Source organism: Mesocricetus auratus, unplaced genomic scaffold (genome assembly GCF_017639785.1).
Source record: "Mesocricetus auratus isolate SY011 unplaced genomic scaffold, BCM_Maur_2.0 Super-Scaffold_100062, whole genome shotgun sequence".
NCBI classification, from domain to species: domain Eukaryota; kingdom Metazoa; phylum Chordata; class Mammalia; order Rodentia; family Cricetidae; genus Mesocricetus; species Mesocricetus auratus.
In genome coordinates, this window is record NW_024429234.1 from 1,151,654 (window position 1) to 1,177,033 (window position 25,380).

A 25,380-nucleotide genomic window follows, 5' to 3' on the forward strand; every position below is an offset into this window, starting at 1 on the left:
TCCCCACTCACACAGCTCTAGTGCACCCAAAGTCCCACTCCTTACCTTCTTACCCTCCAGGTCTGCAGATGTTAACAACTCAGGCCGTTTCTTGATGATACTAACTTTATCTTCCAAGTGGTTAGCCTTGAAGATCTTGGAAAGAAAGAATATAACTGTGCTAATACTCACACATTGTTTTGTACCAGGAAAAAACAACTATTGAGAGAAGGTACAGCTCCATGGTAGAGTGCTTGCCTGATGCACTTGAGACCTGGATTCAAACCTAACACCTCTCAGAGTTACCTTCTCTGCTGAATATTCTTGTCAAATGGCTCTAGGATAACACTGCTTTGGGCACCCCCTACAGACCATGAAAGAGGTCATGAACAAATGGTAGCAGACAGGATCTATAGGTCTTGCAGTTTTGGCAGAGTAGATACAAATCACTCAGTTCTACTCACACAGAGATGCTAGTTCTTAGTCTTCTGTGAAATGAGAAACAGCTAAACTTCTTCAACTACAAAAACCAGAAGCAGAGTGCAAACATTTGGTTCTTATTGGATGCCAGAAGCCAGTCAAGGTGTGTACAACTTTAATCCCAGTACTTGGGAGATAGAGGCAGTCTGTGAGCTTGAGGCCAGCCTGGTTTACATAGTGAGTTACAGGTTAGCCAAGGCTACAAGTAAGACCCTACCTCAAAAACAAATAAACAAAAATCCTACTCATTGGATGTCTGTCCCAAAGCCAAAAATCCTGCTCTCCAGGTAGGAGCTACAGCCATGAAGCAGGGTTATTTCTACTAGTTTTTGGTGTGATGCTATTGTAAAGTCACCCATCCCAGACTAAAGATGGCAAGCCCAACAGTCCCCTCATGAATTCAGTAACAACTGTCACTTACCCTTTTCATCAGTCTATAGGAGACTGCCGAACTCTCAAGTGTAAACACCTGAAGAGAACACAAGATATGGACTTAAAGACAGTAGACACTTAAGATAAAAACCTGTCAAGAGGACACTGAAACAAAGGCCTGACTGTACTACCTCCCTTGGACAGCATCTATGCTGGGTATTCACTAGAGAGTGGCCAACTCAGAATCCTATGCTGCAGCTTCCTGGCAGTGGTAGCCATTACTTTGTTCCTGACCATGAGTGGAAACAGTAAAAGTTCCTCAGTCCATTCCATCAATGAAAACTTCATCTGCAAAGGGCTTTGATCACAGAAACTCATGCCTGGATCACACTACGCCCTAACTCAAGAGCCAACTTTTTTTAAAAAAGTGAAAAACAACAAAACAGAAAAGAAAAATAAAAATGAAAAGAGAAGAACAACCCTTACAGAGAAACAGAAAAGCATGACCAGTACCTGCTCTGCCCCAAGGTGATGGGCCAGCACAGAGAGCAGACTGCCATCACTGACGCAAAGACAGACGGTACCTGGCATCAGCACCTGTGAGAGAACAGCAGATCAGCACAGGTTACTTTAGTCCAGGAGCATCCTCCTGACAAGCTATCAGACATGCTACCTTTCTCCCAGCTCCACTCACAGGCTTCACCCCTCCCCTAATTTTATGTTTAGGTGTTTTGCCTTCCTGTGGGTTTGTAACCCCCTGAGGCCAGAAGAGGGCATCAGATGTCTTAGAACTGGAGTCACAAACTCTGAGTACTAGGATCAAACCCAGGGCAGGGTAACAAGTACCCTTAACCATTGAGCCATTGCTCTCCAGACCTGGCAGTTCTCATCCCATCTTCCTTCCTGCCCCCACAATGCCACATCTGCCTCCTTAGGCCCACCTAAGACATACATGCTCCACTAGCAGGAAGGTACCTTCTAATCTATGGCGGCAGATCTCTTCCCCATCTGGCCCATGTACCCTTCAAGTGGTGCCTTTATGGCTCACAGATCCATTAGAGGAACTTGTGGCAGCTTGGTGTCTGCTTCCCCCACAAAATGCATGCATGTGCAGATATATTTCTGTACACAGCTCCAAAGGGTCCAGAAAACGGCTTCTAAACCCCATCTGGAGACCCCAGGCTGAACCCTAGGTCAGAGAGTTCCATGGTCAGATTTACAACAGATGAAAACAGGAGAGGTGTAGCTGAAGATGTGATCGCACACACCAATTGCTGGTGATTACAGAGGTAAAGATATCCAGCACAGCAAATTTGGGCTGGGGAAAGGCTCTCCAGGGAGTTCTTATGGGAACAGTGAATTCCCAGGGGACCTCTCTCAAAGCAGAGAACAAGTTCTCAAGCTCTCTTGTCTGCTCCAGATGGAGCCAGTTAGAGATACTGACAAGGAAAGACAAAACAGAACTGTAAGAGCAAACCATAAGCAGAAGAGTGAGAACGAAGACACAGAACACTTACAGTCCTCAGGGCTTGGGCATACTGATCAGTTCTGTCCTGATCATTAATCTCTCCAAACCGAGGCCGGTTCCAGAGCAAGTGAGCCTGACAATCACACACAGGGCGTACTTGGTAGTCTTCCTGATTCTCATCAGCACTGAGCAGGAAGATGAAAAAATCAAACATAAGTGATAAATATTCCACACTGGAAACTTGGAGAGCGCCAAGGCATGGGACAAGGGACGAGAACACCAGAAGTGAGCCTGGGCCCTGGGAGATACATGCACAGGAATCTAAAAGAGTCTAGACACCAGCACATTGGGGGTGATTCCACACTTTTCATATATTTGTTTCTAATAGAATTTACCAATCCATAAGTTTCTACATATACACAAACACACGATATATCCTACTATAAACTTTTGTTTTTTAAATTATTATTATTATTTGCATGTGTGTGGAGGAGTACCATAACACAGAGGACGGCTTTGTGGAACAGGTTCTCTCCTTCCACTATGTGAATTCTGGGGATTGAACACAGGTCATCAGGTTTAGCTACAAGCACCTTTACCCACAGAGTCATCTTACTGGCCCTTGCTCTTACTTTATTCTGTTCTGATATAAATCTACCCATTTAAATCTCTGCAAGATCTGTCCAACAGAGAATTCACATCAGTGCAGTCTCTGAGGGCTGGTCCTCCCACAGATGCATACCTGGTCCTCTGAAGGCTGTACCACATGCAGTAGTCATCATGGTGGGCTACCAGGCATCGGGGTGAGCCCTGAACAATGGGCTCCTGCTGTGGCAAGAAGTATACACACTGCATCCAGTGGTCCCGCCACTGAAATGAGGAGTAGAACCAGGTTTAAGTTTCACTAAGCTGTGATAATAAAGCTTCCAATCCAAAGGCCCAAAGTCAAATACTAGTTGTATAGACTATAATTACTTATTATGGCCCTAAAGATAAAGAAAAAAATCTAATCAGAGAAGCCAGTGTCCCAAAAAAGCTTTCTGAAACCTTGCTGACTTTAGAAGACATCATCGGGGCAATGGTCTTCTGAGGTAGCTTTAGAAGAAGGGACAAGTGCAGGCTCTGCTCTCTCCTCATACCTTCAATCCCAGCACTTGGGAGGCAAAGGCAGATGGATCTCTGAGTTTGACTCTAGCCTGTGTCACGTTGACATAAAACTAACCAGTACAAGTAACAATGCTCTTTCCTTCATCTGTTGGACTATGGGGCATCTTCCACTAAAAGGAAAAATTCTCACAACTAAGGCTGGCCTAGTAGCCTGGGGGAAATCCTGCTCTAAGAGCCTCTTGGGACATATTCTAAGGCTTTAATATATATACAGAATTTCCTTTTGTTTTAAGTGGCTTCAATACACAGAAAGGTCAAATATAATACATAATATTCAACTGGATCCTAGATTAGGTTATTATTATTATTTTTTTTTTGGTTTTACGAGACAGGGTTTCTCTGTATAGTTTTGGAGGCTGTCGGTCCAACCCGGCCTCGAACTCACAGAGATCCGCCTGCCTCTGCCTCCCAAGTGCTGGGATTAAAGGTGTGCGTCACTACCGCCCGGCTGGATCCTAGATTAGGAAAACTAAAGCTATCAAAGACATTTGAGGACAAGTAAGGAAATTTTATTTTGAACCATGTTAGATGTTTTGGAATAGTATACTGTTAGTTTTCTTAGGTGTGATGATGGTATTTTGCTTATGATACTTATTCTTATAGTATCAAGAAGTCAAGAGTCAGATATTTGTAACTTATTATCAAATGACTGAGCAGAAGATTTGTGTGCAGTGAGAGAGGAAAAAAAGATACAGCAAGTGTGGGAAATATTAACAATTAGTAAACTGAAACAAAGGCACCACCAGTGTCCATTTTCACTTACTCTGTGATTCTACATTTCTCAAAACAAAAGTTGGGAAAATAAGGAAAATGGCTTAATCAGTAGAGTGACTGCATAAGGACCTAAGTCCAAATCCCAGCACCCATGCAAAGCTAGGTGTCTATAACTGGGGAGGGAGGAGAGGGGACAAAGACATATGCATCCCTGAGTGGTTAGCAAAGTCAGTGAGTTTCAGGTTCAGGAAGAAACCCTGTCTAAAAAACAAATGGGGATGGTGACTCTGGCCTCCATATATACATGCACAGACTCCCCCCTACAGGCACATATGCATACACCAATACTAACAAATACATACACTACATACACCATAATTCATACAAAAACTACATTGCATCATACACACCCGAAAGTTTAAAATAACAGAAAAGGGTTGTTTGGCTTAATCTCTTGAATTAAATGGAGTTGTTGTTGGTTTTTGTTTTTGTTTTTTTGAGACAGGGTTTCTCTGTGGCTTTGAAGGCTGTCCTGGAACTAGCTCTCGTAGACCAGGCTAATCTCGAACACACAGAGATCCTCCTGCCTCTGTGCCCCCCCTCCCAGTACTGGGATTAAATGCCTGCATGCCAGAAGAGGGCACCAGATCTCATGACGGATGGCTTGAGCCAGCATGTGGCTGCTGGGAATTGAACCCAGGACCTCTGGAAAAGCATTCAGTGCTCTTAATCACTGACCACCTCTCCAGCCTCCTTGTTTTGCTTTGTGTTAAGAACTAGAATATTCTAAATTGTGAAACATGAATTACAGTGATTCTGACTGGGGATTAAAAATCCAGAGCATTGCCACCCAGTGTTGGATGCATGCCTTTAATCCCAGTACTCAAGAGGCAGGCAGATGAAAATCCAGAACATTATATATGTTAGGCAACTACTCTATCACTGAGCTCACTTGAGCCCAAAGTAACCTTTAATTATGATAATCCTTACTAAAAATCCTACATATAAGGAAAATAGAAAAAGATAAGATAAAGAACAATAGTCACATAAATATGTATATAGCAGATATATACTAACAAAAACCAAGAACCAACACAAATGTCCAGCTCAGAAATAGGTTAAATATTTATGAAGAATAGTCAAAGACATGAAAAATGACAAAGACCATGAGACAGCAGAAAAATACAACCAACAACAACAAAAAGGTTAAACATGAGTTAAAACTTCTATTTGGAAAGATACACAAGAAAGGTTGTTATTTTGGGTGGTAGGGCCCAATGTAAATTTTAAACACTTTCATTTTACCAAAGCAAGCACTCTTTTTTTTTTTTTTATGTTTTCCTTTTCTGAAGCAGGATCTCACTCTATAGCCTTGGCTAGCCTGGAACTGATTATGTAAATCAGGCAGGTACTGAACTCACAAGTGTTGTAGAATATTATCTAAAGGTGTGTTACTTTTGTTTATGCTCTGGAACATCTGTTTAATGATACAAAGATGTGTTTGATTAAATAAAATTTACCAGCAGTCAGGAGGCTGGGTCAGCAGCTAGCTGACAGGAAGTTGTACGGAGGAGCCAGGTAGAGAAGAGTTTATAAGGAGGGGCGAGAAAAAGAGGATTTACTGGGAGACATGAGGTGGTGAGCGGCCTGTTATTCAGCCTCTTTGGGAAGCAGGATTCTACTTCAACCTTTAAATCTTGATTTCTTTAGCAGGACAGAGGTTTAAATAAGTTTCCTTAGTAGCTTTGAAAGAGTCAGTGTCTGAGGGAGCAAAATTCTCTCAGGCTTTGACTCTTGTGACCTAGTCGAGGTAGTGGAGTTACAGTTGCTGAATAGGATAGCCACAGAATAAAAGGCAACAATTAAAAAAGAAAAACAACACAAAGTCCACCTGCCTCTATCTCGTAAGTACTGAGATTAAAATCCTATGCCACCATGTTCCCCCCACCCCACTGGCAAGTTATTCTTAGGATTTTGTTCTTGTATTTTCAAGACAGGGTTTCTCTGTATATCGTTGGAGCCTGTCCTGGCCCTCACACTGTAGACTGGGCTGGCTTTGAACTCACAGGGATTCCTCTGCCTTTGCCTCCCAAGTGCTGGGATTAAAGGCATGTGCCACCCCGCCCAGCAATTTTCTTTTTCATGTTATTCTTTTTTTATTATTATGTATTTATTATTATGTATACAGTGTTCTGCCTCCATGCATCCTTAAAGGCTAGAAGAGGACACCAGATTGAATTGTAGATGGTTGTGAGCTACCATGTGGTTGCTGGGAATTGAACTCAGGACCTCTAGAAGCGCAACCAGTGCTCTTAACTGCTGAACCATCTCTCCAGCCCATTACATTATTCTTATAACCTATAATATGTCTTGCTTTTTAGAAGGATTTGAAAAAAAATTAGGAAGAATAACTATCTTAAAAAGTTGCTGCCTGAGTTAAATGTGGCCAGGTGGTGGCAGCTCATGCCTTTAATCCCACCAGAGACAGACAGATCTCTGTGAGTTTGAGGCCAACTTGGTCTACAGAGCCTGCCAGGACTGTTGTTACACAGAGGAATGCAGTCTCAGAAAAAAAAAAAAAGTACATGTACAGCATATGCTCAGGGAGGAGGATCATGAATTTGAGGCCAGCCTGGGTTACACATTATGAGTTTGGGCCATCTTGCTATATAGGAAGAACTTCTCAAAAAAATAAAGAAAGAAAGAAAGAAAGAAAGAAAGAAAGAAAGAAAGAAAGAAAGAAAGAAAGAAAGAAAGGAAAAAAACTGGCTCAACTCTGATGGGGTAACCACCTGTTTATTGCTATTTCCAGAAACCAAAGGAACTAGGTTTTGTCAGACTCCAATAGCATATATGCAAATGAAGACAAAGCTTGTTCTACTTGCCTGGGACACAGTTCACCCACTTGTCCTGAATTTAGCAAAAAGGCAGGTATATTCAAATATAAAGGTTAAAAAGTAAAAGTCCAAAAGCCACATATACAGTAACAGGATAAACAAGTTATGTTCTCCCTGTTATTCCTTCCTGAATACTAGTGCTCCAGGGCACTTCCCTAACCCTGCCCTCCCATAAACCCTACACAGGGGACTTCTGGGTTCTGATGCTAAAGAGCTAGTGACAGAACCTCTGTCCCAAAGTAAGGCAGCTAAATGGGAAGAAAGTGGTTTTGTGAGTTCATCAGCTTTCAAATTCCTAATATCATGAAAGTCATCAGTGGTCTAGAAAGGGCACATGATGTACCATAAGAAGACCTGGGATCCACACCTCCCCTTCCACTTCCTGGACACAAGACCCTGCACTCTGGGCATTCCTACAGTTGCCTGGTATATCTTTGTGTAGGTAGATTCAAGGAGAAATAGACACTGTAGCGCTCTGGAAACATGCAACTAAAATGTATGAATATTTCATTTTTGAAATCTCAAACACAACCCATGAGAACCAAGATTACAGAGGGAAGTTGGCATGTACTGACTGACCCATACCTAAAACCATCTGCATATCAGATATTTACATTACAACTCATAACAGTAGCAAAATTAGTTATGAAGTAGCAATGAAAATAATTTTATGGTTGGGGGTCACCACAACATGAGGTACAGTATTAGCATGTCACAGCATTGGGAACACTGAGCACTGAAAACCACTGCTCTAATCCTCATACACTAAAAAAACAATACTAATATTAATAAATACATACACACTGACTACTCTGCAATAGAGCAACTTTGTTCACTGAAAGACACAGGATGACTTGAGTCCTTACAGGTGGCCTTTCTGTTGTTCTTTTTCTATTAAAGATATGATGATTATCCTACCCGTGAGTCACTCTGCATCTGTGACGTAAGCAAAAGTGCCCAGGGCTCCAACATCTATCACTTTCCGCCACGTGGACTGAGCAGTTAGGCTGTGTTCCATGAATGCTCTGACAGTTTACAGTCAAGTTTTACCAACAGTGTATCACCACACTTTCTGAATTTTATTTACTAATAAAGACAGTATTTCATTGCAGTTCATATATGTTCTTTTATTCCAGAGCAGTTTAAAGGTAAAAACTTATCATATGCTGAATAACAAAATGTATTTGCATTTTGTAGTTCACATTCCTCTGCTCATTTTTCTGAGCTGGAGAAGGATTTTGAACCAAGGAAGTGAGGTTGTAGTTCTCCATTCCATGCTGACCTGAGCCCCCTGGATTACTTACGGCAGCATGTGGTGAAGTGAAGGGCTATGCCAGGACAAGAGAGAACCGCAGAACTAATCCATTAAGACTTCTGTTGCTCACTGTGGCCACTGGTGTCAACCATGAACTAACTCACCCAGAGAGGAGAGGTCTACTCTACACTGGCAGGCTCTGCTGCTTTTATGTTTGTTTGTTTGTTTAGATAGGGTTTCTCAGTTTAGCTGCCCTGGAACTTATTTTGTAGGCTAAATTGGCCTTGAACTCACAGTGCTGGGATTAAAGGTGTGTACCACCACTGCCTGGCGTGTTTTCTAATCTTTAGCTGTTATTGTCTTATTTGTAGTGTTGGGGTGTAGTATAGGGACTCATACATGCTAGGAAAGTGCCCTATCACTGAGCCAATCCCCAGTCCTTGTGCTTGTGTGTGTCCATGTGTGTTTTCCCAAAAGAAAACTCCTTCTTTGTCTTTAACTGAAGTAGTGATCTAGGGATAAAAATAAGTTTTTTGATTACATAAAATGTGCTCAGCTCCTGCCTCTTACCTGAAGTTCCTGTGGGTTTGTCTGTGCCCAAAACGGGGCCATGGTACATGTGATCTTCCCCTCAGGGTCCATTTCAATGTCCCACCAGGACAGAACCACCTGTGCTTGGCCAGATGCCAGAGGTACAAACTGCTTGCTATGGCAGGCTGCCAAGCTACTGACTTGCTTGCTGAAGTCCACGCTGTGGAAGAATATTCAGAAACTGAAGCATAATTTAATTCACATACTCCACTGTTAGACTTCTACAGAGACCTGATCAACAATGGTACTAATGTAGAGAGGATTCAGCCAGATTTCCATTCCATAAAAGAAGAAATCCGATTAGATATCTCAAAGCACTGCCACCCAGGGAAGTTCCATGGTACCTGAACATTGGTAGTACATCACTGAGGACAGTGAAGTCAGCAGGGGACACCTGATTCAGCTGAATGTCATAGACTGAAGGTGCGCCAGGACACCTCTCCAATTCTGAGGGAGGGACGATGACCTGCTCTCCGAGACTAGTCTGAACACGGACAGGAAACAGCTTATTCCATGACCACATCCTTCTGGACTCCACCAGCTGGGCATAGACAGTTGCTTTATGAGGCACTGCTTCACAATTTTCCTAAGTTTATATCAAAACAAACCAACAATAACAGTAAGTCAGGTACGTGATCTACAGTGGCTCACACTTGTCAAATCTACACTCGTCACACTTGCAGACAGAATATTTATTTACACTGTGAAGTTGTGTTTTGGTCAAGGCACCTTCTGACTGGTTTAATAAAGAGCTGAATGGTCAATAGCTAGGCAGGAAGAAGCTAGGTGAAAGTTTCAGGAAAAGAGAGGATTCTGGGAAGAAAGGTGGAGCAGCCCAGCCAGCACAGAGAAAAGAGGATGGGCAGTACGGAGAGATAAGATATCAAAGCCATGCTATTGAATATAGATTTAAAAAATATAGATTAATCCTGAGTGAGGTAACCCAGACCCAGAAAGACAAACATGGTATGTACTTACATCATAAGTGGATATTAGACACAGAGCAAAGGATAACCAGCCTAAGTCTACAACCCCAGAGAAGCTAGGTAACAAGGAGGACCCTAAGAGAGACATAAATGGAAAGAGGAAATAGACAAGATCTCCTGAGTAAATCAGGAGCATGGGGGGGGGGGGGGAGAAGGGGGAGAAGAGCATGAGAGACGGTCAAGTTGGGGGAAGAACAGAAAGGGAGAGCAAGGAAAGAGATCTTAATAGAGGGAGCCATTATGGGGTTATCAAGAACCCTGGCACTAAGGAAATTCCCAGGAATCCACAAGCCTCTAAGCAGTAGTGGAGAGGGTGCCTAAACTGGCCTTCCCCTGTAATCAGATTGATGACAACCTTAATTGTTATCATAGAACCTTCATCCAGTAACCGATGGAAGCAGATACAGAGATCCACAGTTAAGCACTGGGCCTAGCTCCCAGAATCCAGTTGAAGAGAGGGAAGAGAGATAATATGAGCAAGGGGTCAAGACCATGACAGGAAAACCCACAGAAACAGCTGACCGGAGCTAGAGGGAGCTTACTAACTCCAGTCTGACAGCTGGGGAACCTGCACAGGGCCAAACTAGGCCCTCTGAATGTGGGTGACAGTTATGTGGCTTGGGCAGTTTATTGGGCCACTGGCAGTGGGACCAGGATTTATACCTAGTACATAACTGGCTTTTTGGTGCCTATGGAGGGATACCTTGCTCAGCCTAGATACAGGGGGAAAGGCTTTGGTCCTGCCTCAATGGGATTTGACAGATTTTGTTGACTCCCAAGGAATGGTGGGAACTAGAGGAGGAGAGGGAGGGAGAACTGGGATTTGTGTGTAAAATAAAAAAGACCGAAGGAAGGAAAGAGTGTGAAGAGAGGGGGTAGGGAAACTGGGATTGGGATGTAAAAAATTAAAAAAAAAACAGAAGGGTAAAGGGAACAAGAGAGGGTAATGAGGGCATGAATATGAGATATGTATGTACATGTATATGATGTTATAATAAGACCTATTATTATACATAATTTTAAAAAGTCGCATCACATCACCAGACATTATTGTCCTTATAATTCATTTCAAACTTAAGTCTCAACTTTATCCTAAAGTATAAAGACATTAAACTCTAAATCTGGGGCTGGAGGGATGGCTCAGCAGTTATTAGCACTTGTTGCTCTTATAGAGGACTCAGGTTTGGTTCCCAGAACCCACATGGTGATTCACAACCCATTCTAATGCCAGCTCTAGAGAGGAAGCCAATCCTCAAATGGTGCAAAGTTACTGGCAGTGTCACATATGTAACAGATGTAGGGTAGCACATCTACTACTTGCCCTCTCAAAGTTTAGACAAAGGACAGAATCCCCAGTCGCCCCAGGTGTGCATGGATCACAGAAGAGAGGCGTCTACTTTTGTCAGGGTAGTTGTCTATTCTTGTGAGAGCAGATAAGACCACAGGCTGGCAAACTTATGGACAGCTGTTCACTTCTAAGGTGTAGTCCTGAGGAAAGGGGGAGTCTCCCTGTTGGGATTAAGGAAAGCATTTTGAAATTGAAAAGGGCAATTTCCCTGGAATACAGAGATAACTATCTGCCCTGTTTACAAATGTCAGGGAATCTATGGGAACATGGATGCTTGTGAGCATGGCTGTAGCTTTATATGTAGCATGTTTGTGTTGTATGCACATGGTTATCTGTATATGTGTTCTGGAAGAACTATTCGTGTACCTACATACATCTTGTCCATGGGGTTCATTTCCCCTAAAGAAAACAGGATGAAGAGAAGTTGTTTTCATTAGAGTGTGAAGTTGCTGGGTAAGGCAGAAGCACCCCCATCCTCACAGATCACTACCTGCATGACACCTGCAGGGTCCCCTCACCTACCTCCTGCTGTACCTTCTTGTCCTCCTACCTCATTCACCCTTTTACTCTGCATACATCACCAGGCCCTGGAAACCCAGCAAAGACGATAGTTTTCTCCCCCTCAGCACCACACACCTGCCAGGAATTGAAGGGAGGCCCAGGTGTATGGAGACTCTGAAGGGCTGAGTCACTTACCTGCACAAGGTGCCTGTGTGCATGCTCGTAAGAGGGCAGCGCTCCCTCCCCAATCAGTTCTGTGTCAAACAGCTCTGTGACCAGGATGTTAGCACGGCATGGCAAGTCACCATCTAAAAATAAGCAATAGACTAGGAAATATTTTCTGACAAATATGTTAAAGATACTACATCAAGAATTAGGGGCTAGAGAAGCGACTCCATGGTAATAGCATGTGCTGCTCCTGTAGAGACCCAAGCTCAGTTCTCAGCATCGATATCAGGCAGCCCAGAACCCCTGTTAACTCTGGCTCCAGGAGATCTGACACCCTCTTCTGGGTTTTGAAGCGTTCTTTTGCCAACTGCTTTCTAAACCTCTAAAACATAATTATAATTTTTAACAAGCCAATAGACCTTGGAAAGAGTTATTTATCATGGAGAATTAACTGTAAACATTTCTAATGGCTCATGAATTACATTAGACAAAGCCCACTCGTCTTCCCTATACAGAGGACAAATTTCATAGCTGACACTGAAAAAAAGAGACACATTAAAGTGGTTTAGAGAGGTTGAGAGTGGTACAAGGATTGAGTCTGGAGTCCTATAGACCTGACTGGAGATTACTTTCTAGGCTGGAGGCCTGGGTTCTAAACCCCAAGGTAGTCACCTCAACTGTAAAACGAGGGACAAAACAAAGGTTAGAAAAGTACATTTCCTATGACACGTACATGGGCTCAATGTGCCCATTTTACTTATACATCTAGTAAGGTGGAAGCTAAGTGTAAGTAAATGGAAGTTAAGAGCAAACTCCACCTGGCTTAGAAACTGTCCATCTCTCCAGTATGCTAAACTCCAGCAGGAACACAGTGTTCCACCTTGACTTCTCCCCACTACCACACGCTCGACAGCCTCTGCCTTAGTGAATGGCCCCCATCACACTGCACAGAAAGGAGCATCATTTGTCAGGTCTAGGACTGCCCTAGTCACCACACCTTAATGACTAGAACAATGCATTACAACCAGTAAGAAGAGTCAACAAACAGCTGAATTCTTGATTTTTCCCTGTCAATCATCATCAAACCTGAACAACTCTACCTCCTAAATAAATTTTAAGGTGATAATGAGACTTGAAATTTACCATGCATGTTTGTTCATTAAAATAAGAAAAAAGCTTTATGACCCAGTGAATTTTAATAAATACTTCTTAGCACCTGGTATTTATCAAATGAGTGTGAATTTATGAGGGGGTAGTGTAGAAGAGCCTGAAGAAAGGGTAATTATACCAGGTGTGTCCTAATTTATCCCATGAATGTAATGGACAGTTGAACAACTGTTGCCACACATACTCAGGGTAATCCATCTGAGGAATAAGCTCCAAACTTATATTCTAATTTTAAGGTCTCTGATGGGAGAGTCCTGTGTGTATGTCAATAAAGCAATGTTGGCCAATAGGAAAGCAAGATAGGTGGGACTAGGAATCTAGGAGGATTCTGGGAAATGTAGTGAAGTGGCTGGTCGCCATGTGAGTAATTATGGGTTAATAATCAAGTCAGATCTAGCAGATAAGAAACCAAGCAAACAGCCAACAGTTTCATAATTAATATAGTCTTGGGTGTTATTTGGGGGTTCGGAAAGCTCAGCAGGGCCCAGGTGGCTGGTGGGAAAAACTACACGTTACAGGTCTCAGAACAGACTCTTGGGGAACTCCACATTTGGAATTAGAAGGAAAGTGATAAAGTAACAATGGTAACAGGTGTGCACTGCCATATCCTACCACAAATGGCCTCCCGGTTGCCAAGAGGAAGTCTTCTCTGTTTCCCCCTCTCTAAATGCCACTCTAATCTTAACATTCAACAAGCCATACATAGTAAGTACCAGGCTAGCCAGGGCTACAGAGCAGAGCCTTTTTCAAAAAACAAACACAAAAAGAAGTGAAAAAGGAGAACACATCACTGGGAACTGGAAAGAGTTTCAGAAAAGATGGAATGCATAAGTACCAACACTGGCATCTAGAGAGGGGGAAACAGAAAGACTTCTGACACACCTGTAGTCCCATCACCTGAGAAGCAGAAGCAGGAGGCCAGTCTGTCTGAGGCTAGCCTGGGCTACATAAAGAGACTCTGCTTCAATAAAACAAATACCTCAACAAGTCACCTGGTAAGATGGTGGACAAGTGTCGGGCAGTGGTGGCACACATCTTTAATTCTAGTACTCAGGAGGCAGAGGCAGGTGGATCTCTGTGAGTTCCAGGACTTCCAGGATAGTCAGGACTGTTACACAGAGAAACCCTATTTTGAAAAATCAAAACTTGCTATGTAGTCCAGGCTGACTTGAAATCCATGACTTTCCTTCTACCTCAGCTTCCCAAATGCTTGGGATTACCCATACCTAGCTTTAGGATCTTAGGGAGCAAACCCAGGGCTCAGGCACCCAAGGCAAGTACTCAACCAGTGGCTACATCCCCATCCCCAAAGTAATTTTTGTTTTTAATGTGAGAAAAAACAATCCAGGTATGGTGATCTGTTGATCTGTCTGTAATTTCAGTACCCAGGAGGACCAAGGCCAACATCAGCTACAGATTGAATTCAAGATCAGCCTGAACTGTATTAGATCCTGATGATGATAATGACAAAATTAAACTTAAAATAAAATGCTGAGTTTAAGTAGATCCTTCAATCCTAAAATGCTGCATCTTAAAAACTAGTAATGGCCATAAAGAACAGCCTGTCCTTCTTCCTCTTCCCCAAATGTTGTAACTGTGCTCTCCAAGTTTCAAAGGGCATGTAGAATGTTCTAAGTTTCAAACTCCTGACTATAAAGATTTTTCTTACTACCATAAGTTTGCTTAAAGCAAAGCATTTCTTCCTTGTGTGTGACTGCCGTGACATTTCACCAGCTCTACTTTTCACACAAAGCTTCTCACACAGGAGGTAAAGCTCTCACCTGGTCCAACTGTCACCTCAGTGGAATGCTTGTTAATAACTTTAATCTTATCACTGAAGCCATTTTTCTCCACAATCTTCACAGCAGCATCAGCCATCGGCTTAAAAACCTGTAAGTCCGAGAAGGGTGAAAGGAGAGGTGATAGGAAGGGAAAATGAGCAATGTTCTAAAAACAAAACAAAAACCCACTTACCACTGAAGGACTCATAGCTAGCAAGATAGTACTGGCTTTGGTTCCATAATTTGACCCTAAAAAATGTTTGTCTCCAAATGTGTGCCATGAAAATCAACATAAAAGGTGAAATTCAGGGGCTGGAGAGATGGCTCAGAGGCTAAGAGCACTGACTGCTCTTCCAAAGGTCCTGAGTTCAATTCCCAGCAACCACATGGTGGCTCACAACCGTCTATAATGAGATCTGGTGTCCTCTTCTGGCTTGCAGACAGACATGGAGGCAGGATGTTGTATTCATAATAAATAAATAAATCTTTAAAAAAAAAAAGGATGAAATTCAGCCAGATGTGGTTAGCTCATTTCTAATCCCAGAATTCAAGATAGTAAGGCAGGAGAATCATCATGAGTCAGAAGCCTGAGCTATAAAATGAAACTCTGTCTCAATAGCCCCCACTTGTACACACACAAAAAGTTTAAATTCAGGGTACTACTTATAAATTCCCATTTCATGCCTACTAAGTGGAAATGAAATAATCTTGCACTACTTAGTAAAGGTATTAAGTGTCACTGCCCTTACTAAGCATTCTAAGAGCAGAGCTGTCCCACAAGCCTGGGAAAATGTGTTTTAATCTCCAGAGATAAGAAAGTTAAAGTGTGGTCAGACCACCTTCATTTTCAGAATTGACCCAGACTAAAAGCATAGCCTGTATTTCCTAACATGGGACCCTCCACAAAGTAGACCACTTTATTCTCCTAGCCATACGCCCTTTCTTAACCCACATGGCTCTCCACAACATTAATAGGCAAGCCTGAACCTTTCCCACCTCATCTGCCAAATCAAATTCAGCTGGAAGCTGGGAATGGTGGCACATGCCTATAATCCCAGCAATGGGAAATGTAAGTAGGATCAGAAGTTCAAGGCTTGCCTAGCTACACAGTAAATTAGTTTGAGGCCAACTTGGGCCACACAAGACTCCAGTGTGTTAACACACAAATACAAACCACAGGGAAGCACAAAGTCTTCCCTTCAGAAGTCATCCCTTAGCCCTTCATTAGTCCCTCTAACCCTGAATTCTCAACCTCACAGCTCTAACACATCAAACACAGAAACTCTTAATACAAAGTGGAAACAAAATAAATGATGGAAGATTCCCATTTTTCTAAATCCTTTTCTCTATTTCCTACAATGAACATGATTTTGGTTTTTATACGACAAAAAAAGCTATATTCATTTGGAAAGAATGTATATACTTGGGGATGGAGAGATGACTCCAGGTTTAAGAGCACTGGCAGGTCCCAAGTTCAATTCCCAGTAATCACATGGTGGCTCACACCACTTATGATAAGATCTTCTGGCAGCAGGCATACATGCAGGCAAAACACTATAAATAAATAAATCTTTTAAAAAAGAAAAAGAAAAAAAAAGACTATGTACTCAGCTGAAGAAAAAAACAATCATTTCTAAAATGTAGCTTTTTTTCACATGTGGTCTCTGGCCTCAATCCCTCAGTCCTCATCAATCACTTTGTCTGAACCTCTAAAATGATCACAATCTCAGTGTTATCCAATCTTTCTGCTGCCTTTGACCTATCACTCATTCCCTTCCCTAACCCTTCAGGCTCTGTCTGACCATTCAAAACCTCTCTCTCCTCAGCCCACCAAGAAAGCTCAAGATCTCATGGGGCTGAAGAAACAGTTCATCCAGTAAGGCACTTAAAGTGTGTGATGGTTAATTTTAATTGTCACTTGGCACAATATAGTATCATTTTAGAACGACATCTCAACAAGAATCATCTAGAGTGACCTGTGAACATGCCTATGAGGGATTTTCTTTTCTTTCTTTCTTTCTTTCTTTCTTTTTTTTTTTTTGTTTTTGTTTTGCTTTTGAGATAGGGTTTCTCTGTGTAGACCAGGCTGGCCTCAAGCTCACAGAGATCACCTGCCTCTGCCTCCTGAGTGCTGGGGTTAAAAGGCACACACCACCACCACCCAGCTGAGAGATTTTCTTAATTGGGCGAATAGGCCCACCCTGAATTCTGAGCACCATTTTATGGGCTAGGTCCAGAATTAACTAGAAAGAGAAAGCCAGCCAAACACAAATGTGCATGCATTGCTCATTACTTTCTTCTCTTGACTGGGAATTAAGTCAATCAGTTGCTCCAGGTCCCTGATACCCTGATTTCTCCACAGTGAGAGACCATAAGCTGGAATCATGAACCAAAAACACCTTTTATCCCTTAAATTGCTTTTGTCAAAGTCGTTTATCACAGCAGCAGAAAATGAAACTAAGGCAACAATTCAAGTATAAGACCAGATATCCCATCACCCATGTAAACGCCTAGGTGGATGCAGCAATCGCTCTGTAATCCCAGAACACAGAAGGCTGAGGCAGGGAGCAAGACGCTTAGCTCGAAAAGCTGAATTAGCTAACTCTAAGTCCCAGTAGCCCTACAGCTATATATAAGGTGAAGACTGAGGATGACACTAATGTCAACCTCTGGCCTCTACATACATGCACCCATCTACACACAAACAGGCACACCCAAACACACAACACTTTCACCCCAACCATGACTAGAGACGAACAATGACGCATACTTCCCAACATCCATTCTTCCTTCCTTCAGAACAGGGGCAGTGGTGCAGTATAGAAACAGACCTGCTTTCAAGTGAACCTACCTTGCTTGAGGGGAACTAAATGCCCTTTGTTAAGCATTTTGGCCAATTTTATATACAAGGAGAGGTTTGCTAGAAATTTCTAGGAAGAGCCTTCTTGCTTTCAAAAGAGAAAGCAAGTAGGGATCATGCTGTTCTGTCTGACATGTCCCCAGTGGCTCTTTAGCAGCCCTCCTACAGCCAGTAAAGGTACAAGTCTTCAAAGGAAGGTAGAGTACATCACTACACCAATAAGAAAGGTTCACAAAGTCAGGAGAGATGGCTTTACAGAAAACCAGAATTCAGTTCCCAGTACCCACAATAGTCAACTTAGAAGTACACATAACTCAATCCAACGCCCTCTTCCGGCCTCTGTGGGAACCAACATGGGTGTGCATTTGCACACACACAGAAAAAAAGACAAACTCTTAAAAAAAAAAAACCAACAACAGGAGCTAGTAAGATAGCTCAGTGCTTAAAAGCCCATACTGCTCTTCCAGGAACTCATGTTGGGTGCCCTACAAGCTGGATTAGAAGATTTGACACTCTCTTCTGGCCTCCATTGCACCTGTACTTATATGTGCACACACACAAAAATAACCAAAAACAAAATCTTGAAAAAAATGATTTTAAAGGTCATTAATGAGCTTCGTGTGGTGGTGCATGCCTTTAATCCCAAACAAACTCCAGAAGCAGGCAGATCTCTGAGTTGAGGTCAGGCTGGCCTACAGAACAAGTTCCAGGACAGCCAAGACTACACTGAGAAACCCTGTCTCCAAAAACAAACATTGCCAATTCAACAACTTTTAGTCTGCACCCAGCCAAACCTTTATACCTACCTATGCTGTCCAACCCATTTGCAACATGTAGCTAACTAAAATGGATGAAATAAAAATATTCATTCCTCAAGTGCTTGGTAACTAACTGGTGGTTTGACTAAGAATGGTCCCCATAGGCTCATATATTGAATGCTAGTCATCAGGGAGCAGCACTGTTTGAAAGGATTAGAAGGATCAGAAGGTGTGGCCTTGTTTAGAGGAAATATGACACTAGGGAGTGGGCTTTGAAGGTTCAAAAGTTCACACCAGACCCAGTTTCTCTCTGCTTGTAATCAGGATGTAGCTCTCAGCCATTTCTCTGGCACCACATTGTCAGTCGCCATTCTCTGCCATGAGGACTCTGTAACTAAGTCCCAATTTTGCTGTCCTTTACAATAGCTGCCTTGGTCATGGTGTTTCTTCATAGCAATAGAAAAGAGACTAAGACAGAACCACAACCACATGTCATTAGGGCCTACTGTATCAAATGACAGCATGGTTACTGACAGTGAGTCTTCTCCCATCTATACCTGTAGAGTATTACCTCCTTTCCAAGGTTTCCATGAATCTGCTCTGTTGGCTTCCACAGTATTCTACCCTCTGGGGTCATCTCCTGTCTGCATGAACTTGACTTTACTGACCGCATTTCCTCAACCATTGAAAGCAAGCATGTTTCCAAGGTTTGCCCTTCTCTTTGCCCTTCCTGAACAATCTCACTGGCAACTTTACCAGTTATACATTGACAAGAGGGTACCAAGTCCACCTCCATATATCCTTTTATCCACATTTAGGGACCAAAACCAGAGGTATGTCTTCATGCCTAGCTCCTACTTGTTTATTTACTGTTTTGTCAGTGCTGAAAATCAAACTTCTTACATGCAAAGCAAGTATTATGCTAACGAGCTATATCCCCAGCCCTTCTTTTGCTTACTGACTGTAGGACTTAAGTCTTTAACTATTCTGAGTCCTGGTTCCTTCATATGTAAAATAGGGATAACAAAATTTACTTTGAAGCTATCAAGGCAATCATTCTAAAATATAAACTTCTTTGTATCTGCTCAAACACCATGGTCATGTTTTGGTTTTTGGTTAGCATTGTTTGCTTTTTTTGGTTTTTGAAATGTAGCCCAGGGCAGCCTTAATCATCCTGAATCTCTCTCCCAGTGCTAAGATTACAAGTGAGCATCACTATGCCTAGCTTAAACATCATTATTTCATTTTTATTTATGGCTGTGCAAAATTCCACTATATTTTTTTTCTTTTCTGATTTTTCCAGACAGGATTTCCAGCCTGGCTGTCCTGGAACTCACTCTGTAGACCAGGCTAGCCTCAAACTCACTGAGAGCCACCTCTGCCTCCTGAGTGCTGGGATTTAAAAAAATGTGCCAATACCACTTGGCCCTTCTTTTTTTCTTTACCTACTTATATATCTAGGTTAGTCCCAGTTTCTGGCTATTGAGAATATGCAGCATTACACTTTTTTTTATGCAATCCAAAGCAAGTACAGTCTCTTATATACAACAACTCTCAGGATTTGATCTCATGGAAATTGCAAATAGATTTTTAGATTTCATTTTATTATTTGAATTACATGTATATGTGTGCATATGGGTATGTCTGTTTGAGTGCAGTGCCCATGGAGGCCAGAAGTATTAGATTCCCCTTGAGCTGGAGTTACAAGTAGTTGTGAGCTGCCCAACATGGGTACTGGGAACTGAACTGGGGGAGGGGAGGTTCCTCTGAAAGAGCAGTAGGGGCTTTGTAACAGAGCCCCTGAACTTTAATAGGCCCCCAGACTTTAACACACCTGACTTCATGATGGAAGTACCATTTTATTTATTGTTTGTTTGTTCATTTTTGGGGCAGTGTCTATTTAGTCTTGGCTGTCCTAGAACTCCCAGAGATCCTCCTGCCTCTGCATCCCAAATGCTGGAAGTGAATGTATGTCACCATGCCCAGTCTACATGTTTGAGTGTTTTGCCTACATATATGTGTAACATGTGCATGCTTGATACCTGTAGAGGTTAAAAAAAAAAGGGCACCTGATGCCCTGGAACTGAAATTATGGATGGTTGTGAACCACCATGTGAGCGCTGAGAAATGAACCCTCAATAGGCACAAATGCTCTTAAATTCTGAGCCATCTATCCAGCCACAAATAGGTTATTCTTATCCCAGCTTAAGTATTCCTAACTCAGGCCAGGTGTAGTGGCACATGTGTTTAAATTATGTGCATGTGTGTCTCTGTAGGTTATGTGCATATAAGTACCAGGACCCACAGAGGCCAAAGGTGTTAGATCCCCCTGGAGCTAGTAGTTGAGCTGCCTGCCATGGTGCTGTGAACTTTATTCTGGCCCTCTGCAAGGGAAATAAACACTCTTAACAATAGGCTATCTCTTCAGCTTAGGCTCATCTTTTATAGACATTGATGAGCTGGGCGTGGTTGCACACCTTTAGTCCAAGCACTGGGGGGGAGGCAGAAGCAAGCAGAGCTCTGTGAGTTCCAAACTACACTGGTCTACATAGTGAGTTCCAGGACAACCAGGATTGTATAGCGACCCTGTCTCAAAAAATCTAAATAACTAAATATTATTGTGTGTATGTGTAACGATGTGTGCATAAATATGAGCATGCATGTGCAACAGAATTCATATGGAGGTCAGAAGACAACCCTTGGGAAGCTACTCTCTCTTTCCACTGGGAGAGCCAGGGTCAAACTCAGGTTACTAGGTTTTCAGGGCAAGTCACACCCCTATCCACTGATCCATCTATCACACCACCCCAAATGTTCATCTTTCTAGACTTTGACATTAGGGTCACACTGCAGTGATGAAAGGGTGGGCAGCTAGAAGGAGCCTAAGTTGACCTCAGGATTTTATGTGATTAATCTGGGTTGGAGAGATGGCTCAGAGGTTAAGAGCACTGGCTGCTCTTCCAGAGGTCCTGAGTTCAATTCCCAGCAACCACATGATGGCTCACAACCATCCATAATAAGATCTGGTACCCTCTCTTGGCCTGCAGGGATACATGCAGACAGAACAATGTATATAAAAATAAATAAATCTTTAAAAAAAATGTATCCTAGCCGGGTGTTGGTTGCTCACAACTTTAATCTGAGGACTCAGGAGGCAGAGGCAGGCGGATCTCTGTGAGTTCAAAGCCAGTGTGGTCTATAGAGTGAGTTCCAGGACAGCCTCCAAAACAATACAGAGAAACCCTGTCTCAAAAAACAAAATAAAGCAAAAAATCTTATTTAAGATACTGTTATTATTCATTTACCACATTCCCTGTTTGCTGTATACTATTTACATTATCATAAAAATAGCAATGCTTAATGTGGAGAAGTTGGTCATGTGCTTGGTATGTGTCTGTCAACAGACTGGGAAAACCCAAGGGCCTAAAGACCTTCCCATGTAAGATATACGATACATACACGAACAGCACGGCTTACCTCAATAGCATAGCAGAAGTCAGCACCTGCAGTAACTGCCATCATCGACAAGAGACCTGTGCCAGTGCCAATGTCAAGAACCAAGGCCTTCTGTCCTTTGTCCTTCACCCTACTCACAGCTGCCCGGATACCCTGGTAATATTTTATATTCTAAGAGAAAGGGAAAAATAAATGTCCTGTCACATATTATTATAAATAAGTGAAAACAGAATAGGAGTCACAGTTGGCAGCAGCAGTTTAAGTCTGGGTGCTATGTCCTTTCCAGCACTCACCAGCTGAGCTAGACAGGTATGGCAAAACTCCAAGATCACTGACTCAGCCTCCTGCCCTGTACTAAGTGATTCTCTGTGTGCCATATGCTTCTGTTCTCTGTTGAGAAATGCTGGGGAGACTTCAAACCATTGTCCTTTTTAGTTGATAGGTAGGTAAAGCAATAAGGAAATTAAGAGGGTGAATGACAGGTAGGAGCTGGGAGAAAGCATGTCCTTCCTGGAGAAATACTGTTCTGATCAGGTTTCTTTCACAAATGGCAGCTGGTTCCAGGCCCTCTTCTCTCAGTACCCCACAACCAGCCTCCTCTGGTGCCTCAGAGCAGCACACAAACCCAAGGACATTCATCTCAGAAAGGACCAGCTCACAGACCCTCCTTGCCAGCTTGTGGAAGTTTCTGTCAGTCCTAGACCAGGGCTTACTATTGACTTAGTTTGGTATGTTCTCATTAAATACTCCAAACTTGGGTCCTCTGGAGTGATCTTAACTACTGAGCCATCTCTCAGTCCCAATAAATAATTTTTAAAGTAGTTTTCACACTCCCTATTTATTTGTGTGGGTTGGAGAATGTACAGGCACTCAATAGGGCATATGTGTACATCCAAATAGGATCTGCAGGGGTCAGTTCTCTCCTTCTACCATGTAAGGTCTAGGGACAAAACTGAGCTCCTCAGGTTTGGAGACAAGTACCCTTATCCGATGACCCATCCTGCTAAGCCAATAATAAAAGGGTTTTTTTTTTTTTTTTGGTTTGGGGATTGGCTTTTGTTTGTTTGTCTGTTTTTAAGTGTAAAATACCACATGTTGATTTCTTTTCTTCTTCTGGTGCTAAGTATCACTCACGACCTCATAAATACTTGGCAAGTATACTACTTGAGATATCCACCCAGTTTGATCTGTGCATCAATAACTGAGCTATATACCAATCTCCAAAATAATGAATGTTGACAAAAATTTAAAGAAACTAGAAATCCCATGCATCAGTAATGGGAACATAGGATTATACACGCACCCTAAAAAGTTTCATCAACTTCTTAAAACTGTCAAACATATACTTACGAGGGACTAGAACCATGGATCATCAGTTAAGAGCACTTACTTTTGTAGAGGACCTGATTCAATTGCTAGTATCCACATGGCAGCTCACACAGTCAGACTAACCCTTGGGATGTCATGTAGAGGAATAACAGGAGCTCAAGTAAATGAGGGTTGAGCAAGGACTGCAGTTGGAAGATGAATAGAATTTGATGATAGATTACGGGCTCACAAAAGGGGGGGCTATCTTTCTGGCTTAGCTGACTGGATGGGATGTCATTTGGCCAATTTCCCTTTGAAGTAAGAAGGATTCTTTCTATATGGGTCATACTAAAATCAGAAAGTCTCATAAGCACAAGACTCAATAATAAGATGAGAATATTATGTTATTTGTCTAGTCAAAAACTAGGACTGTTTTTTCCCCAGATAGCTGAGCAAACACATTCAAACATTTAATTAAAATTAAAAGACCTTTAGTATAGTCTGTACATCAAAGGTGCTCAAGAATGTCCTCTTAAGGGGTTGGAAAACTGGCTCAGTGGTTAAGAGCACTGCCTTCTCTTCCAGAGGACCCAGGTTCAATTCCCAGCACCCATATGGCAGCTTACAACTGTCTCTAACTCCAGTTCCAGGGGATCCAACATCCTCACACAGACATACATGCAGGCAAAAAAACATATATGTATGAATGAATGTCCTTTTAAGGTTAGAGAGATGTCTCAGCAATTAAGGGTACTTGCTGATCCCACACTGGGCAGTTAGAATACAACTCCAGCTCCAGTGATATGGCACCCTCTTCTGGCCTCTAAAATCACCTGCACAGAATATGTATCTGTATACACAATAAAACCACCAGGCCTCATGGTATATGAGTTTAATCCCAACACTGGAAAGGCAGAGATGAACTGAGGCCAACCTAGCCTATACAGTGAGTTCCAGGCCAGTCAGTGCTGCACAATAAGACTTTGGTCTTAAAAAAATAAAAACTGGGCTAGAGGGATAGCTCAGCCATTAAAGGCTAGGCTCACAACCAAAAAATAAAAAATAAAACTAAGAATCTTGACTACAACACAGACAACTGTAGCAGACTCTCCTTTACCCAACAGCTACATAGTGGCTCACAACCATCCATAGTGGAATCTGATAACTTCTGGCATAAAAATTGATAGAGCACTCACACACATAAAATAAATAAATCTTAAACAAAACAAAACAAAAAAAAAACCTCACAGGGGTGGGAAGTTCATTAAAACATTTTCAAGTCAGGTAGTGGTGGTCTATGCCTTTAATCCCAGCACTCAGGAGGCAGAGGCAGGCGGATCTCTGTGAGTTTGAGGCCAGCCTGGTCTTCAGAGTGAGTTTCAGGACAGCTAGGACTATAATACAGAAAGACCCTGTCTTGCAAAAAAAATTCTTATATATCAATGTACCTTGCTCACATCTGCCAGCACCAAACACCAAAAAAATTCATTGTAAAATCATAACTAGACTGTTCCATAATCCAAACAAAGGTAAAAGAAAAAATGTGAAAAAAACATGAAATGTAACTCTACAATGATGGCCAAATGTACCTTACAATATGTCCTTAGCAATATCCACAGATATGATTTTATGGACTCACAATTTTTACCCTCTACACCATACTTATTTTAAAAGTGAGCAAGCAAGGTTGAAAGAGACAGCACAAAAAAAAAAAAGAAGAAAAAAGAAAAAAGAAAAAGACTGCCCATTTTTTTCTATACCACAGATCAATGGCAGAGTCATCATCATCACCAAATTAATATATAAAGAAAATATTGTTGGAACCTGTCATTATGCTGACCCTGCCCCTGACAATGAGCAGGACACGCATACAGCATTCAGTCAGATACTTAGGCACTCAAAGGGCCCTGTGTTGCATGGCCACATCAAGGGTACGTCACTCGTTATGAGGGCTTCGTAAAGACTCAGTACACATGTGCAAGCTTCCCCCTTTAAGTGAGCACTGTATATATGTGTGTGCCTGCTTTCATGTAGGCCCATGTGGAAGCCAGAAGCTGAGTGTCTTCCTCTATCAAATTCCATGGTATCTGAGACCAAGTCTCTCACTGAACTTCAAGTGACTGA

The 25,380-nt window shown here is 42.3% G+C and overlaps 1 protein-coding gene across 1 annotated transcript in view; it reads right to left on the reverse strand.

Moving 5' to 3' along the window:
- The window catches only part of Prmt7 (protein arginine methyltransferase 7), a 43,967-nt gene that overhangs the window by 8,820 nt on the left and 9,767 nt on the right, over nt 1-25,380 (reverse strand). The window contains exons 4-13 of the mRNA XM_040736619.1: nt 21,970-22,119; nt 14,875-14,983; nt 11,954-12,066; nt 9,268-9,509; nt 8,903-9,083; nt 3,042-3,169; nt 2,349-2,484; nt 1,345-1,428; nt 881-928; nt 46-135 (exon numbers count right to left, since the gene is read on the reverse strand). Of these exons, the coding sequence (XP_040592553.1) occupies nt 46-135; nt 881-928; nt 1,345-1,428; nt 2,349-2,484; nt 3,042-3,169; nt 8,903-9,083; nt 9,268-9,509; nt 11,954-12,066; nt 14,875-14,983; nt 21,970-22,119 (1,281 nt within the window). The remainder of the gene's footprint in view (nt 1-45; nt 136-880; nt 929-1,344; nt 1,429-2,348; nt 2,485-3,041; nt 3,170-8,902; nt 9,084-9,267; nt 9,510-11,953; nt 12,067-14,874; nt 14,984-21,969; nt 22,120-25,380) is intronic.